Source organism: Eubalaena glacialis, chromosome 5, assembly GCF_028564815.1.
Source record: "Eubalaena glacialis isolate mEubGla1 chromosome 5, mEubGla1.1.hap2.+ XY, whole genome shotgun sequence".
Lineage (NCBI taxonomy): Eukaryota > Metazoa > Chordata > Mammalia > Artiodactyla > Balaenidae > Eubalaena > Eubalaena glacialis.
In genome coordinates, this window is record NC_083720.1 from 3,797,698 (window position 1) to 3,815,392 (window position 17,695).

The following is a 17,695-nucleotide window of genomic DNA, read 5'->3' on the forward strand; positions in this document are numbered from 1 at the left end:
TCACGTGCTACCAGGCGGTCGGCCAGGGCCAGGGTCGGTTAACCCTCGGGATCACTTTCCTTATCTGTCCGGTGGGCAAATTGCCTGCCTTCCTGTGCCACTGTAACACATTTCGAATAAGATGAATAAAGCGAATGTGCTATGTGCTACGGAGATGCAAGCTCTACTGTATTCTGACCATAGGAGCAAGTGAGATGACTCAGAGTAGAGAAAAATATTTGGACTTTTCAAGTCAGTGGCACCTTTGGAAGGCACCTAGTCCAAGTTCCTCATTTTAAAATGAGTGTATTCATATATACAATGGAATATTACTCAGCCATAAAAAGAAACGAAATTGAGTTATTTGTAGTGAGGTGGATAGACCTAGAGACTGTCATACAGAGTGAAGTAAGTCAGAAAGAGAAAAATAAATAACGTGTGCTAACACATATATATGGAATCTAAAAAAAAAATGGTTCTGAAGAACCTAGGGGCAAGACGGGAATAAAGATGCAGACGTAGAGGATGGACTTGAGGACACGGGGAGGGGGAAGGGTAAGCTGGGACAAAGTGAGAGAGTGGCATGGACATGTATACACTACCAAATGTAAAATAGCTAGCTAGTGGGAAGCAGCCGCATAGCACAGGGAGATCAGCTCGGTGCTTGGTGACCACGTAGAGGGTGGGATAGGGAGGGTGGGAGGGAGACGCAAGAGGGAGGAGATATGAGGATATATGTATATGTATAGCTGATTCACTATGTTATAAAGCAGAAACTAACACACCATTGTAAAGCAATTATACTCCAATAAAGATGTTAAAAAAAATTAAAAAAATAAAATGAGTGTGTTGGGGACCAGACCCCAAACTCCTGGCATTTGTGAGAATCAGGGTCCCGTACTTCCTGGTCCGTATTCTTCCAGCTGCGGCAAAAGAGAGCAGTTAGGAAGGGACCCTGCTCCTTTCAGGAAGAGCTGGATTTGAGTTTTGTGGGAAGGACCCTCGGCAGGGGAGTGCAACCCCCAGATTGTACTGAGCTCCTTTCAGGGGCACCGAGTGTCCGTCCTCTGTTACCTGGAAATCTTTGCCTTCGGCTGGAGCAATAGCGTTTCTCCGGGATTTCAGGCAGGAAGACGCAGGTGATCCTGGAAGAGAAGCTGAAGAAGCTGGAGGAGGAGTGCAGACAGAAGGAGACGGAGCGCGTCAACCTGGAGCTGGAGCTGACCGAGGTCAAGGAGAGCCTCAGGAAAGCCCTGGCCGGCGGGATCACCCTGGGGCTGGCCATCGAGCCCCGGTCGGGGACGTCGAGCCCGCAGGTAACGCCTGCCGCTCCCCGGGAGAGGGACGGGGGTCGCTTTCTCAGGTCACTGCTCCTCCGTCGTCCCCAGCATCACCACCGCAAAGACGCAGCTCCCGTGTCCATTTCAAACACTTTTCTTGGCTGTGTTCTAAGTTCATGGACATGGAATTTTCTTATGTCTTTCACTGAACTTTTTCAAAGGTGGTGGAAACACTGAGTCTATTCTCTTTCTCCCCTTGTGCAAAATCTGAGTATAATGAGTGCAGTTCTTTTTATCTCTTCTGAGCCATGTCCTCATTGGATGCCAGTTCATTAGATAGAAACCTTTGTTCGGTGTGGCAGATTTTTATAACATGTCTAGCATGTCTGTCCTGAGAATGATGCCGGGTGCTGGGGACACGGAAGTGAGCGAAACCGTCTGTAACCTCGGAATCTAACAGAACGAACAAATTAGACGCGAATTAGCACCTCGAGTGATTTGCTGCTCACTGTCATTGGAGAACTTGCTCTTTTCCACAAGCTGTTCCGTCGAGTCAGACGTGATGGCTTCTGTTTTCCAGATGAGGAGCTGGAGGCCCAGAGAGCTTGCCTAAGAGCACAGCCCTGGGCCAGCTCCTCCCGCTTACTGGGGCTGGGGGGGACCCACAGGCAAGGTTTCTGGGTTACGGGTGTGTGGCACCACTGAGGTCCTGTCGCCCACCCTCACCGCCCCCAAAGCAGTGGTCACCTCATTCTCCCACTGTCTGCAGAGACCATCTCAAAACTCCAGTCGCCGGTCCCTCTCCAGCGACCGCCCCTCACTTTCAGAGGATTCCCCCCTCCACCCCCAGACCGCTTGGCAGAGCAAATTCCAGCAGCAAAGTGCGGGCTTCCACCACCAAAACCATGACATCAACCGAGCCGCCCGTCCTTTGGGGCACAGCATGGCAGGGAGTTTAGGAAAGCAGGCTCTGTGAGCAAAGAGGCCAGGGCTCGAGATGACTTCCCTTCTGTAGGCCTCGATTTTCCATCTGTGAAATGGGGATGGGGCTGTCGCCTCCTGCGTGGGCTCGTGTGTGCAAAAGCTCTGGGCATGGTGCCTGGCCTACGAAAGTGTCCATCTACTCGTTGTGTGTTCACCAGCTCGTAGATATGTATTCACTCATTCAACAAATTAGATACATGTGTGCTGTGCCCCATCTGTGTGCCGGAAACGGTTCCAGGCGCAGCAGTGGACCTCGTAGATGAGAATCTCTCTTTCCGTGGAGCTCGTATTGCAGCAAGGGAGGACCGCTAGACCAGGGAAGTACACTCATATCAGGCACTGAAATGTGGCGGGGGAGCAGTCCAGCAGGGGAGGGAGCTTTCCAGCGTCCGGCCGAACCGGGGACCGAGGGGGTAATGAGGTGGCCGGTTCTACCCGAAGAGTGGTGGCAGGGCTGTGAGTGCTGGCCCATGCGGGGCAGGGGTCTGTCCTAAGGGCCCCCGGGGACCCGTGTCGGAGGCAGACTGGAGGCAGGAAAGCCTCCTGACCTCCCAGGAGGGGCCTGAGGATTCGCTGATGTCGCCGTCCATGGTCCCATTGGATGGAGATGTGGCTCCAGACCCACCCCCTGCTGACCCTGCAGGCACCTGCCATGCCCTCTCTGCTGTATCTTCACCTCTCCTCCCTCCTCGCTTCTTCCTTCAAAGCATCCACAGTCTGTAGTGTGTCCCATCTTACATAACATATTCCGCCCCAGCCCCACGTCCCCTGCAGACACTGTCCTGTGTGCCCAGGTGTCCACTCACCCCCCTGCTGCGGTTCGGCTGCCCTGGAGCTGCCTTCCCTGACGTGACCTCCGCCCTCACCTCCCCAGGTCTGGGCGTCTCCGGGCACCGCTCACCACTCTCTGTGTCTGGGGTGACCACGCATTCTCCGGGGCTCTCCCTCCCTCTTGAGGGTCTCCCCCTCGGCCCCCGCTCTGGTCAGCTCTCCTTCCTTTGGCCCTGTCCTCTTGCGGGTGCAGCCCCGGCTTGATAAAGCTCCTGCTCTCAGGCCACGGGGCTACTGCTCCCTTCGGAGGACCCCTCCTCGGACCTCGTGCCACTCTCTGCCTGGCGAGTGGCTCTCTGCCTTCTCCCCACCCTGACCACGTCCTTGGGCCAGCAGCTCATTAGCCGTCCTAGGGGAGCGCCATGGGCCGCCCTCCCCGGAGCCCAGCTTAGCCTCCCGGGGATGGGCGGCGTGGTCCTCCTCCCCACCAGCCACGGCACCCACACCCCTCAGCCAGCGTGGCCTTCGGAGGCATTTCCAAGTGAACGAGCACGTGCGGAAAGCTGGCTGCTGGGGACCCGTGGTTAGTCGCCCCCAGAGGGGTTCTAAGCAGCCCATTTGAATGATCATTAAAACACCGTTCTCCTCAAACGACGTTCTGTGTCATCTAACCGGTATTTTAAGTCACATGTTAACACAGCCAGAGCAGGGAGACGTCAGTCCGCGGAGACCTCCTTTGGGGGGGAAGTACAGCAAATTGTCGACTTTTTCCCCAAAGAGCAGCTTGTAATCTCACGTGGAGACTTGGCGACTGCAGATTCACTTTGTTCCATCTTAAGTCTTGCTTTGACCTGCGGAGACCGTGCTGTAAACAGTCGGGAATCCTCGGTATTGATGTGTTTGGTCGCTGCAGGGAGCCCCACCCTGAGGAACTGGATCCCGTGAGCTTGTGCGCCCCCCCCATCCTGGTCACCGGTGGTTTCTGCTCCTGGTGCTGTAGACTAGGAGCTCCTTGAAATCAGAAAGGTCTTTACAGGCGTTCACGAGGCTGCCCCGCAGGGCTGGGAGAGCCCGCGCTGAGTGCGGGGCAAAGCGTCCTTCAGAGCCTCAGTCTTTCCATCTGTAAAATGCATATTTTAAAGGCGCTTTTAGAGTGGGGCTCTGTGAGGTGGTGCTTATTACCGTTGTTACCGTTTTTGCCTATTTCCAGAACTTGTTTTATTCTTTAAAATAAGCCATTTTCCTAGGGGAAAATACTGATGACGTGGAAACCATACCTCACCCAACGTCTTCTCTTTCCATTAACAGTCTCCAGTTTTTAGGCACCGGACTCTGGAGAACTCGCCCATGTCCAGCTGTGAGACCAGTGATGCAGAGGGCCCAGTGCCCGTGAACAGTGCGGCCGTCCTGAAGAAGAGCCAGCCGGCCCCCGCCAGCTCCCCCTGCCGGGGACACGTGCTTCGGAAGGCCAAGGTGAGCTCCCGCCCCTCCTGCTTGCGGGGGAACGCCAGCACCGATGGGGAGCAGGCATCCCGGGGCAGGTGGGGCACACCAGCACTGGCACAGGCAAGGTGTGGTGGAGGCACTTCAGCCTCGGAGTTGGTGTGTGGGGTGCAGGAGCTCAGTGTGGCCTCCTGTTCCAGTTCTGCAGCTTCTATATTAGATGCCATTTCACGAGTATCTACCCAGTTTTTTCTAAAGTCAGACCCTCCTATAGGAATCTTCCTTTTCAAAGGTAAAAAAGACCAGAACTTGTCTGTAGGCCTGGAACATCTATTTTCAGGAAAACCAGCAGTTCTGGTTCTATGTCCTGGCTTCTCCTGACCTGTTCTTTCACTGGTGAAGTAGAGATTGGCCAGTGACCGCTGGGATCCGTTAAAAAATCAAAAGTCGAGGCATAGACTCTTCTCCATACCCTCTGCTCCCCAGCCCCGCCGCAGCCTGTAATCCTGTACCCGAGGGGCCATTCTGTCCTACCTTCCAGTCTTCTGATGGGATTGGCCACTAACGATTTTTGATGCTAAGCTTAAAAAATCTCAGAAAATTTAAAAAAAACTATAGTTTATCAAAGCAAACAGTTCCTGACGGCTGAACTGAAAGTGTGTGGTATGAAAAAATCCTACTTGGTAGTCAGGCTAACGCATCCAGATGAGTTTAATTTGTTGTGACGAATGTGGAGGCCAGACATCCTCCCTTCACTGTCTCTGGGACCCTCTCTTGCCGTCGTTACCTTTGTTCTTTGGCAGCTTTGGAACCCATTCCAAATTGGCTAGAAATCTGTTGTTTTCTGAAAAGCGGATGTGGTGTCAGGTAAGAATGTGAGTGTTAACCTCTGGCTGCCGTGTTCACGGAGGGTCCCTGCCGACGGTGGTTATAAACAGCATCCTGGAATATCTGTCTTCGTAGCACGTGCGTTTGACTGAGCCTGTGCGTTGGTAAATTCGAGGAAAAGAAGAATTGCTGTGCATCATTTGTTACTTTCCTTGGCATGCGTCAAGTGTTCTTCGTTTGCAGAGGAGTACATCTTGCCTGAAAGATGTTTAGAATAGAGCTGTCCCATAAAGTCCCCCTAATTATTTGCATAAGGGAAATGCAGTAAAAATATTTCATTTATTTCTTTACTGTCAAAGAAATCAGTTTCCAGTTCTGTAAGTCCAGCCTCTGAAAGGGCTACATTCTCCATGCCTGCTCTCACTGTCCTGAGGCCCAGTACCCTGCACTTCCTGCCCCCTTTTCACGATAAATGTAAAACGTGTGGTTTTGGCCGGTTCAGATGCACAGCTGGCCGTTCAGACCGGCCCACATCCTCCCTGAAGGAATGGGATCGAGCAGGGGTTTTCCAGGATTCCTGAGAATAGTGGCAGGGGACCCACAGCTGGAGGGCGGGGTGGTGGCCTGGCTTCTTGCCTCTGGGAGTGTCCGTCCGCCTGTAGGTGCATCACACACGTGGCCTCCTCTCGCACCCTGGCCTTTTTCTGAGGACCTTTCTGAGTCTGACTCGTTCTGGGCTCGGGAACTTATCCCAGGCTGTATTCCTAGAATAATTTCCAGTTCCCGATGAGGAATGCTCTGAGCGTGAGAGAGCGCGCTCCTGAAAGTCAGAGGGTTTCAAGTCACCTGTCACGGGGTTTCCCAGCCGAGAAGGGGGCTGAAGGGCCCCGACGTCCAGCTCCAGGCCCAGCATTCTCCCCGCAGCCTGGGAACTCAGGGTGCCGAGGGACGTTCTGGAAGCCGGGGCGTGGTGGCTGCAGTGCTTTCAGAGCTGACACACGTGCCCCAGGTCCCAGCGTACCAGGACTGGGCCACCCTGAGCACGGGACGCCCGCCTTCGTGCAGCCTTTTCAGTGAAACACACGGCGGCCTTGGGTCCTCCCCACGTCCCCCTGGCTGGGTGTGTCCGTGGAGCTCCCTGCTTGGTGGCCAGCGTGACCTGTGCTTGGTCACACGATTACACGCGTAATCGTGCGCGTGAGGCTTTGGCGGCGTGTGCAGGCACATACACACGACTTCTCTCCAAGCCGGCGTCGCCCCGGAGGCTGGCAGCTGTGGAGGGAGGCTTGCCGGGGCGCTGGGCTCCCTGCCGCCCGGAGCATCGCCTTTGCGCAGAGCAGCCAAGCATCCTCTCTGGGGAGCCCGGAATTGGGGGTGGGGCTGTGGGAGAGGCCGCGAGGTCATCCACGCCTCTGTAGGACCAGCGCCTGCAGGCGGCTCAGTTTTGGTTTTGTTTCTGCCACGTTGGCTAACGCCATGCTTTTAACCATTAATGAAGCTTGTACGTTCGATGCTAGAAAAAAGGTAAGAAATTCCTAATTTGATACAATATGAGAAGGTGTGCAGTGTCCTCACGGCCCAGTTAATGACCCCCTGGGGATACAGTAGGAGTCAGGCACTTGCATCAGACCAGCACTGCCGCGCTCGGTGCCCCCAGGGCAGGCGGGAGAGCGCTGCTTGGCGCCAGGCCCCATGTGGGGACCGCCACGCCACGCACACGTTCTCTAGATTTGCCCAGAGTCCTTAGTGGGACTCAGGCCGATCTCGGTTTGGGCCGTGCGGTGATTCTCAGCCTGTTGCCGGGGAGCCTCAGTGCTGTTTCCACGGCAGCTGCGCCCTCACCCTCTGGGGCACAGGTGTGGATGGGATGCAGCCTGACGTGTCTCAGCGCCGCCTGTGCCCTTTTGATCTGTACACGCTTCCTCTTGCCTCGCTTGGCAGGAGTGGGAGCTGAAGAACGGGACATAGAGCTCGCGGACGCCCAGCTCACACAGCGTCGTCCCATCGCGTGACCGCAGGGAGCTGGCCCGGGGGCTCCAGCAGCAGGACTCGGGTTTTGCGGCCGGACCAGGACCCAGGACCTGGGTGCCAGGACCCAGACCTGCCCGCTGTATCCTCTCTACTGTATAATGGTTCCCTTTAAAGAGATTTACTTGTAACACTTTGGCTTCCAACTTCATTTGTTTAAAGTCAGAAAAGGGACGGAAGGTATTGTGAGAGCCTCCCCTGGCGGATGGAGAAGCTGCATCTTCCCACCCAGGTAAATGATTGTTTTCACCAGTCTCAGCACTCCCACCCCAGACTGAAGATGAACGGCCAACGGGCCCTGGACGTGCTCCGCGCCTCCGGCGGGGGTGTGAGTGTGAGGCGTGGGCATTGGGCTGCCCGCCCCTCGGCCAGGAGGATCCGGGGATGTCGCTGCAGCGTGAACAGCAGGAAGTCGCACCCCAAGTCTCCGCGTCCCTCTCCCCACATGCCCGGCCCCCTCATCACTAGGGGTAACGGCGAGACAGAATTGTGCTGTGAAGCATTTTTTACCTTTTCTAAAAAAATTTTCTGGACAGATGCTTCTGTCACCAGGACATGAAAAGCTGCCACTCTTCTTTAAACTTTAAAAAATTTTCTCTTTTTCTCCTGTGTCACGCTTAGCTCCAAGGGTTTTTCAGAGATTCTGTATCATATTGTGTTCTTTGTACTGCTTTTGAAAGGCCCCAGAGTGTTTTTGATACTTCACGCATATGTGTCCTTTCCGGCTTTTCCCAGCATCCAAACCCCTTCTACCCCTTCAGAGCCAGCGGGTGGTCCTCAGAGACCTGGTCGGCCTCGGGGTGATGGTCATACTCATTCCCGAGGGGCGCGTATGCCCTTTGAAAGGCAGCAGGTTCTGGGAACTGTGCAGCTTTAGGGCAAAAGAAGGACCCCCGAGAGCTTCTCTCCCAGCCCCGCCCCTGTGACCCGCCAGGGGACTTGGTTTACTGTTTCCCTCGGGCGCGGCCGCCAGCCAGGGCCTCTCTGAGTTTCCCCGTTTGCCTCCAGAGGGATGTTTCTCGAAGCCTTCAGACACTAAGGCGTGAAGGGGACAGGCCAGTTCACAGGTAGAGGTAATGTGGGTCCAAGAACCAGGCCGGCTCTCCTCTGTCTGCAGAGGGACCTCTCAGGAATTCTCCTTGTGCAGCCACTGCCCAGAAAATATATCTGTCACCCCGGAGCCCTCTGCAGACTGACCGATGGGACCAAATCACACGCGGGGATGGGCTCTCTCTGCCTGCAGCTGGTGCAGGCCTGCCGTCCTCTGCTTCTCATCAGATACGGGAGCAGGAAGCAAGAAAACAGTGCGCCTGTGAGCACATCCCGGGGCGGCCACGGCTTCCGCAGGCCTTGCCAGTCAGGGTTGGAGTGGCCCTCGAGGCCAGCACGGGCCCCGTTTGGTTTCACTGACCAGAGCCGGAGTGCGATCTCGGCAGCTAAGAAAGTTCTGCCACAGGACCTGTAGGCTGTTTAGCTGGAGTCCACCTGAAACCTGGATTTGTTGCAAAGCCGTCTGCCAGGTCCGTGGGTTGCCCGCTGGCGGCCTCACGCGCAAGGTCCTTCTCTGCTGTTTACAGGATGGTGGGGGGGGGTCGCATCTCACCTGCACATAGCACGTTGGGCCCCCCAACCCTGACCCCGGGAAATCCAAGTAGGAAGTGGGGAGCCAGGGGCCTCCCCAAGCCTCAGGCCCATCTTCCCGGCCCTGCTGGGGAGGAGGAGCCCCTCTCCCCATGTTCTTCCATCAGCGTAGGAAGCTGGCATCATAGGAAGCTAATTTTCTGTAAAGGGGAAAAGTGTGATCTTCGCTGCCTTCCAGTCAAATGAATGTTCTCCAAATAAGGCTCTCAGGCTATTCTGGTTGGCAGCCAACTTAGCCCACGACAGCAGCCAGATTTGGATTGTTGCTCAGAAGGGAAGACATGACCTTAGCCCGGGAGCAGATGGGCACAGGTGGGTGGGCCGTTAGCAGAGGTCACCGCAAATGTCACCTCGACCATCGCTGTGGGTCACGCCCAAGGACACAGCCAACTGGTGCCAGAGCCAGGATTTGGACCCTGGCCTTAAGACTCCTGGTGTACATATTTTGTGCTTAAAAACACCAGGTTTTTAAATTCACTTTCACAGCCATAAGCCTTTTAAAGAGGATGGTGGATTCAATCCTGTTACGTCCCCCGGAGCCATTTAAAACGGCCCCGTGGAAGCCAAGGCCGCCAGCGTCGGACTCCTTTGATGCCCTCGAGGTGTTCCCCTCGATGTCTTTAGATTTGATCAGAAAGTTAGTTTAAAGCATTTGCTTCAAAATAAGTTATTTATTTGTATATGTTCAATAAATATAGTTTTTAATTTATATCTGTACATATTAGACACACCGTGGACGTCCTGCCAGCATCCGGACAGTGGTCTCATTACCCCCTTAGATGTGCCCCAGGGACCTGCGCCCCTTATCTCAGGGCAGCTGGGAGACAGCAGTGACAGAGCCGGGCTGCGGGGGTGGCCCGGGCTCGGCCCTCGCTCTGGGGTGCAGGTCACCATCCCCTGGGAGAAGTGGATTCTTGAGAAATGTCCCCATTCCTCTGACAGACAGTCATGGTCGCAGAGTGCTGGCCAAACTGTAACAGGATCCTAACCGAAATGAGACCCATGTGGTGGCCCAGCCAGGGGCTGGCGTGAGGCTGCCACCCTCTGCAGGCCATGAGGCCCTTCCCGTAGCACGGGGGCCGCCATCAACCTCAGGCCTCTGCTTCCGGCTTTGGGAAGGGGTCATCGACTTCAAAGTCCTCTCCATTTTTATATTTTTATAATGTTTTTCATTCACTCACCAACCTTTTGCACAGAGATACATTGATGGTGAGAGGGCGCGCTGTGTCACCCCCATCGTGGGCTCAGGTGGAGGTGACCACCCCCTGCCCGGATGCCGCAGACGGTCGGCCAGGGCCGGGGAGCCAGCAGCCCTCCCGCCCGGCCCCGGGACGGTCCTCTGCGGGGACCCGGTGGGTCTGGGGATGCTCCCAGCCGCTGGGCCTCCGCACAGCGGTTTGCCCGGGGCTCTTCTCCTGGCCGCATGTGTAGAGCTAGTCGTGGCCCCTCGGTTCAGGCACCGTGGCGTTGTCCAGCTTGACCATCCACCTTATTCATCTCGCTGGTCCCTGAGTCATTTTGGGCTCCTTCTGAAAACCCGAGACGACTCGGATAGGTTGGAATGTGCCACCTTTGAAAAGTCTGTCTCAAAAACCGTGTGGCCTGGGCCCTGAAGACCGCCCCCAGGGAGGAGTTTCAGATTTCCTGTCAATCGCGGCAACAGTTTGGAATTTGTGTAGAGGTTTCCAAGGGGACAGCTTTGCAGCTGGGGTAGGCCCGATGGTCGTGGACAAAACTCCTTTGTTGGCGGTGCCATTTATTCTTTCCAGAAGAGTAACTCTATCAGCACGCTATTTTGAAGGAAATGTAAGTTTTGCCTACGGACCTACTTCACCAGGCAGCGTTCTCTGGTTATTCACCACGTCCTGCGACAGGAACCTTCCCAGGCTGGGGACGGGGGTGGGCACTCGGGCAGGACCTCTCCCGCCAGAGCAATCAGGAGTCTACAGCGGCTGCATCCCAGCCCGGCCCCTGCACAGCCCAGCAGATGCCTTTTCCAGGAGCAGGAGGCCTGCCCGTCTCCACCGCGGCTCACATAAAGGTCACGGCAACACCTCAGTGTTAAACTATGGCCTTCCTCTTTTTTTTCTAAATTAAGTTCTTTAAATAATTTCAGATCGTGGCATAGTTTTAAAGAGGGTAATTCTATTGTTCTTGTTGTCATTACTGTCTTATTATTATCCCCACGAAGGGCTGGGTTGATACTGTGAAATAAACGAAAAATAAATAAACTAACATTTTCATGCCCCCACACACACCCGGTGCAGCGTCACAGAAAGCCTCTCGGTGACCCCCAAGCCACAGCGGGATAGCGTGTCATTCGTGAAGATGAGGGAGCTTCACGCCCAGGGAATTGTTGGCCTCACATGCACCCTCTTGCTCATCTTTTGTGAAATAATTCACTTATGTCCTTCCAGAAAAGCCCAACTTGACAGCATACAAGTATTACCAGGTATTTCTATTAGTTGCCATGGAAGAAATTTTCGAGATGGGATCATCAGATCATAATTCTTAGGGACCAAAAGTGTTTTTAATAAGATAATCTTTGTATTTGATTTTTTTAACAAGAAAGGAAATATTAACTTTAAACTTTAGCATCAACTTTTAAATTATAGAGATTCAGCATTAATTGACCATGGCTATAAGTTGTAAAATGTTTTCATATTAAGAATGTAATTATTTCCTTATTGTATTTTTTAAAAACTAAAGTCATATTTAAATTCTCTTTGAAAGGAACAGGCAAGAAACAGGAAAGATTTTTTAATTAAATATGTTGGCAGTGTCCATTTTAAATAACTGTAAATATATTTTCACTGTGTTTCGCAATGTATTTAATTCATAAAGTAAAAAATTTTATCAGAAGAAACTTGCATTGGAAATATTCGTTTTCAGTCCATTTGCCCGGATTTTGTAGTAGCCTCACTTGAATTTTCTGCTTTACTAATGGATTTTTCTGCAGTTTTACACGGTGTAGCCCGCAGACTGGCGCCCTCGGGCGTGCCTCATTTGTGTATTGCTAATAAACTCGCTGTTCCAACTCGGCCTCTGCGTCTTGACCAACTAGGTTTGTGGGCAGACGGAAGGACTTTCGGATGAACGGAGGCATTTTGCTGACAAGGCATTTTGCTTGCCAAGTAGGGAGGGGTGTAAGAGAGATCAAGGTGGGGCAAGTGTTTTATTTCTTTGGCAAGAATCTTCTTTCATGAAAGAAACGTTGTGTATTTTATTTTGTTTATTTATTTAATTTTTGGCTGCACTGTGCAGCATGCGGGACCTTAGTTCCCCGACCAGGGATCGAGTTCGTGCCCCTGCATTGGGAGCACAGAGTCTGAACCACTGGACCGCCAGGGAAGTCCCAAACATAGTGTTTTTTAAAAAGTTGCTTTTAGTCCAAGGACCCGAATATCCGGGTCAAGGAGCGTCTGTGCTCCTGCTGAGTGCAGGTCTATGCCCGGTGCCCAAAACAGGACCAGATGGGATGTGACTCTGTTCTCAGGACATTCACTCCAGCCAGGGACACAGACGTGTCAACAGGTAACTCTAAGTGTGGGACTGGAGAGTTCTGGAACCACAGGAGAAAGAGCAGCTGCCTTTCAGGCGGTTGGCGGTGGGGTCTGCGGGTATGGGTTTTTGAGCTGGGTCGTGCTGTTTAAATAGGAGTTCAGCAGGGAGAGAAGCAGGGGAGGCGCAGCAGGAGCCCAGGGTGGAGGGTGAGAACATGAGCCGCAGTGGAAGGCGGCTCTAGAAGAGTGGGCTGCATCAGCTGGAGGCCTCCTGTCTGCAGATGGTGGGGGACTCAGGAGTGCATGCAAGGCTTCTCTTGGGGGTGGGTGTTGGCCAGGTTTTTGGTTTTAGAAAGACCACTGCCAGCAGGACGGGAGTGAGTCCCACTGAGACCCAGGCAGGCATATGTGGCCACACTGGCCGGGAGCAGAAAGGCCGCCGCGGATGCACAGCCCACCCGAGGGCTGATGGAGATGCAGACGGAGGAGCCCCGAGGAGCTGGCCCTGCCGCCAGCCAATCTGTCACCCGACGTAGGATACAGGGGAGCAGAGCTTGGCCAGAGCGGCGAGGATAAGGTGTCATCTTGGGCCCTGCAGGACACCTATGTCAACAAACGGGAGGCCAGGTCTGATAGCGGGAGGCGTGGCCTGTGTCTGTGTGTGACTTGGGGACGTCAAGGTGACACATTACCCACCTGGACCCACCTTTCAGCAGTCGAGGGCCAGGTGAGTGGGTGGTGCCTCCTTCGCCCCCATTCTCCTCTCCCCGGGGATGGGGTGGGCATTGGCTGGTCGTGTCCCAGATAATGAGGGGCCTCTTCCATTGCCAGAGTGAAGCAACCGCCCTGAGTCGGAGGTGAGGTCGGTTCTCCAGCCCACCTTCGATGACAGGAAAGTCACTGCGTGCTCTCAGCTTGCCTCGGTGCCCTACGAGCAGTCCTCAAAGGCGGTCCTCTGCCCCAGCATTCGCTGTCCAATGACGGGTCATTCATCTTGGCGAGGGGCCTGGTTGAGCTTCATTAGACCTGTTTTTAATTGATGCTCCTCCTTGGGCTTGAACATGGGTCACGTCCTCGTGGGCTGCCAAAGGAAAAGGAAGTGCCTCTTTAATTTCTTTTAAAACTTAGCAAAAGGACACCAGAGCTCTCGGTTTTGCTTTTTAAAAGCATGGAGGTGACTCAGGGATATCACGCAAGTTATAATTTTGGGAGCAGGCCACACAAAGCCTCGCCGGCATAAGTCAGGAGCCCAGCTCTTTAACGGGAAGCAGGGAAAACATTAGCTGATGTCTGTGATCCAGAGATTTTATGATGGAAACTTCATCAATTTTATGACGCTGTTAAAATGGCTGGCTTTTCACACAAAGGGACCAATTAGTCAGAAAACAGGGCAGGAAACATAGCAGGGATGAACTGGGTCAGGTATACTCACCTCCCCACCTGGGGGGCTATTTTGAGCTGATCCTGGACACTGAGAAGTTGGTCTGTCCTGGAACCACCCCCAGGGGTGGGCGGGCAGTGCAGCAGAGCTGAGAGCTAGCCGCTTCCTTCCTCAGGGAGGCTGGCCTCTGGCTGGGGGCAGTGGGTTTGCCCGTGTGCTGAGCATCTCTTCTTTTTCTGATGCTTTGACACCTGGGACCTTGCTGACCATGGAGGGACAGCTCTTCCCAGGGCCACCCAGTTCCTGGAGACGTCAAGGACTTGCCTGCAAACAGGCCTTTCGTATGTGAACCAACCAATGCAGAGTCCACACCCCAGCCAACTCCTTTGTGAGGTTCACACATGCTGGACCACTATCCCCTGCCCTAATCACCCCCGGGCCAGGTGCCTGACAGCTGGGACAGCCCCTGGTCCCAGAGCTTACTGAAATTATTCAGACCAGACCATCCTAAACCTTTTTGCCCTGCCTCACCCATTCCTTCCTGTGAAAACCACAATAAAGGCTCTTGTTCCCATTTTTCCCCCTCCGCCTCCTGACCTGCCCTGGTGCTTCCCCATGTGGCCCTGTGTGGCCTGGCGTGGCCTGTTGCGGTGTGGCCTTAGGGGGAACGGGAGTGTGACAAACTTTCCTGTTCAATGGCAGTCATCTGCTGATCTGTTGGCCCTCCCTCCATACTGCGGGATAATAAAGCCTACGGTTTAAAACCCCCTGGTCCTGTGGAAAGGGCATGGGCTGAGATTCATGCGTATCAAGGGATGGGAGATGACCCATCCGTGAAATATCCTGCAACACCTGTAAGACTCTAATTGAGCTGAAATCCTTTTCTCTGTGGGTTATCTTTCCAGCAGGATAAACACTGCCATTTTCTTCAACTAATCATTCATTCATTTATTCATTCGGGGACTACTTATTGAACACCTACTGTGCCTGGGGCACTGGAGACACAAAACTGTGAACAAAACTGTCAGCACCGGTTCCTCACTGCTGCTGGTAATCGACACGCACCTGGCACAGGTGACCTGGCTAATAAACACGTAATTATAAACTGTGAAAAGCCATGAAGAGTGACACCCGGCTTCTGGTGGTGACAGACTCGAGCTGTGGACAGCCCTCCATGGGACACAAGGAGAAGAAGTCTCCCCGGGGCGTTATCGTGCTCATTCCCACCCCTCTGCATCAGGGACCTGCGGGTCCCAGGAACACTCCTGCACCAGTGCTGGGAGAAGTTCCCTGGCACAGGGGGTGTTCTTCAAAAGCTCCGTGGTGGCTGCTTTTTGCAAATCCGAGCTGAGAGTAGGAGCTCTCACCCCTGAACTCGGGTCCCTGAATTCCGTGGGATGAAGAAGATTCTGGAGGAGGAGGGCCCAGGCGATGTCAGGGTGACTCATTGATCGTGGTGTCCCTAGGATTGGGATCCATGGACATCCCACTAAGTTCCCAACTTGACTGCTACAGAGCAAACTGCAAACACACTCTGGACCTGGTGATTCAAGACCAACTTGAGTCACCACGACAGTTGGGACCGTTAACACCTCCCAGACCTGGATGGTCACGCTCCTGGAGCCCCGGGAGTGCAGGGGAGGTTGCACCCCCTTGAAGCCTGATGCCGAACTGGATCTGTAATGTGCATCCCCTCCTAACCCTCCCCACGGGTGCGCACGTCGGGGGAGACTGCGCTGGGGGTTGGGGGAGAGCCCACACACTCTGGGGGGTGTGATGGACACTGGCTCCCGTCCGAGGCAGGTTCCTGGGGATCCCCAGTTCCATTGAGGCCCTCGGGCCAGAGCAGCGTTTGCGGGAGTCGGGTTCTTGGTGGAGCTTTGGCCCCTGCCTGGGCCACAGGGGGTCTGGTGTGATGATTCCCCTGGTTCCTGAAAGTGTGGGTGGAATACAGCCTGGGCCATGGGAAGAATCCCCTCTTGGTTTCCAGTCACAGTCGGTTCCTGTGGTAGGAAGCCCCCCCAAAGTCCTCTTCCTCCTAAAACAGTAAACAAAGCAATCTTTCGACCCTAGAGGAACTGCAGACAGTCCTGCCAGCTGGGACCTGAAGGTCACAGGGCGGTGACTCCGCCCACATCCCCATCCAATTGTCCATTTTCCATGTGAGAGGCGGTGGTGAGCACATTGCAGCTGCTGATGCAGATGTGGCACCTTTTACGGGAATATGCACAGCTCCCAGTGCCTGGGATGCAGCTGACCCTTTTTGTTCCGTGCCTGTTGGTGAAGTCGCTCCCACCTGGAGGGAATCAGCGCATCTCACAGGTCTAGGCAAACGCTCCAGCTCTTTCTAAGCGGCCAGGGAGGCTGGCATCTCCCTCTCCAGAACCTCAGCAGCATCAATCATGCTGATTGGGTCTGGTGAGGAGAAAACAGCAAGTTCTCTCCAAGCCTTCGTGGGACACAGATGACCAGCGGCTCTGGGCATTGCACACCTGGAGGATTTCGGAAAGGGAGCTAGAGGCTTGTGCGACTATGAGAAGGGCTGGTGGCAAGCAAGTCAGGAATCACTTTTGATTCCCTAAGTCACTGGCGCTAAAGAGGGCAGCTCTCGAGAACCAGAAGCTGCTGCAAATCTCAGGAACCTCTTGGAAATTCTCAGTAACTGCCCGAATCTATGGCAGCAAAGCAAACGTTCCCAATCTCGTGTCCACCCGTACATCTACCTGTATCCAACTCCTGGGATAACGGGGCGCCAGTCTGTCCAAATCCACACACGTACCTCTTGTCGGGCAGATGCCACCTCTGTCCCAGCTTCTCAGGAGACCTTCCAAGGGGATGTTAGTGATGCTGGGTGGGTGACAGACAGTGCGGCACGTGGAACAGTGGAACAAGTAAAGGCAGCAATGCATCACCTCATGGGCCATTCCTGTCACGACGCCAAAACAGAAGACGTAGGAGCCAATCGAAGCACCCACATCTCACCCTGCAGCTGTCCTGGGTCTCACACCAAACCTTGGGTCTCAGGCAAGTGCACAGGGACCTTTGAGCTTCTTGCTCTCTTTTGTTAGCACATTTATTACGATGAATATTGTCACGTGGTACTGATGCCACCGCCATCCCCTTCTGCCTCCTAAATTGCCCAGAGGGGCGTGCTTGCTTTTGAACCACCCCTTGGTTGATATAAGGGTGTCTCTGAGGTTTTTTTCCTTTGGAAGGTGCACAAATGATACATTTTTGAACACTTCAAATCTACGTGTGCCCTACTTCCTTTACAACTGAGTAAAACCCAGACAGAGCTGAGTCATCACAACCCTCCCAATATCTGCCGGCCTCCGGAACAGTAGAGAAGCCTCAGCCCTACTCATTCCCCCTGGTAAGTATTCTGTTTAGGACTTTTTAATCTTTATGGTTCAAATTCTGAAATTCTTACAGGATGGACTTTGGCCCAATACTACATAGGCCTTTTGACCTGGGGGCTCAGAATTTTCCCAGCTCCGCTTGTGTGCCCTGATTCCCAAGGAAGCCTGTGTTTCATGGAGACCTCCTTCCCTCTGTCTCTTACAAGGCTTTTATTTACTCTATTTCTCATTCCTTTGTTATTTTTAGAGATTCGTCGTAATCCGTTCTCTTCCGTGGTGACATGTCTTCGCTTTCTGCTCTTTATTATCTTTAATGCAAATAAATGCTAATTCCGCTCCCGCCTTTTCACGTTCCTCCTCACTCCAGTGACTCCCCTCCTGCTCAGCCTGTGAACTTCTACTATCTGGTTTCAAAGAGGGCACATTTTTCTGGCATTCATATCGCGACACGACGCATACAATTTTGAGCTGTGGTTGTGTTTCTCTTCAGTTACTTAT

The 17,695-nt window shown here is 53.8% G+C and overlaps 1 protein-coding gene across 2 annotated transcripts in view; it reads left to right on the forward strand.

The window, feature by feature from the left end:
* Positions 1-11,744, forward strand: part of AFAP1 (actin filament associated protein 1) — a 153,057-nt gene extending 141,313 nt beyond the window's left edge. The window contains exons 16-18 of one of the 2 annotated variants that reach the window (XM_061191942.1): positions 1,105-1,295; positions 4,323-4,487; positions 7,227-11,744. In XM_061191942.1, the coding sequence (XP_061047925.1) occupies positions 1,105-1,295; positions 4,323-4,487; positions 7,227-7,253 (383 nt within the window). In that variant the 3' untranslated portion in view covers positions 7,254-11,744. The remainder of the gene's footprint in view (positions 1-1,104; positions 1,296-4,322; positions 4,488-7,226) is intronic. The other variant, XM_061191941.1, reaches the window with a different exon arrangement.
* Positions 11,745-17,695: the final 5,951 nt, after the last annotated feature.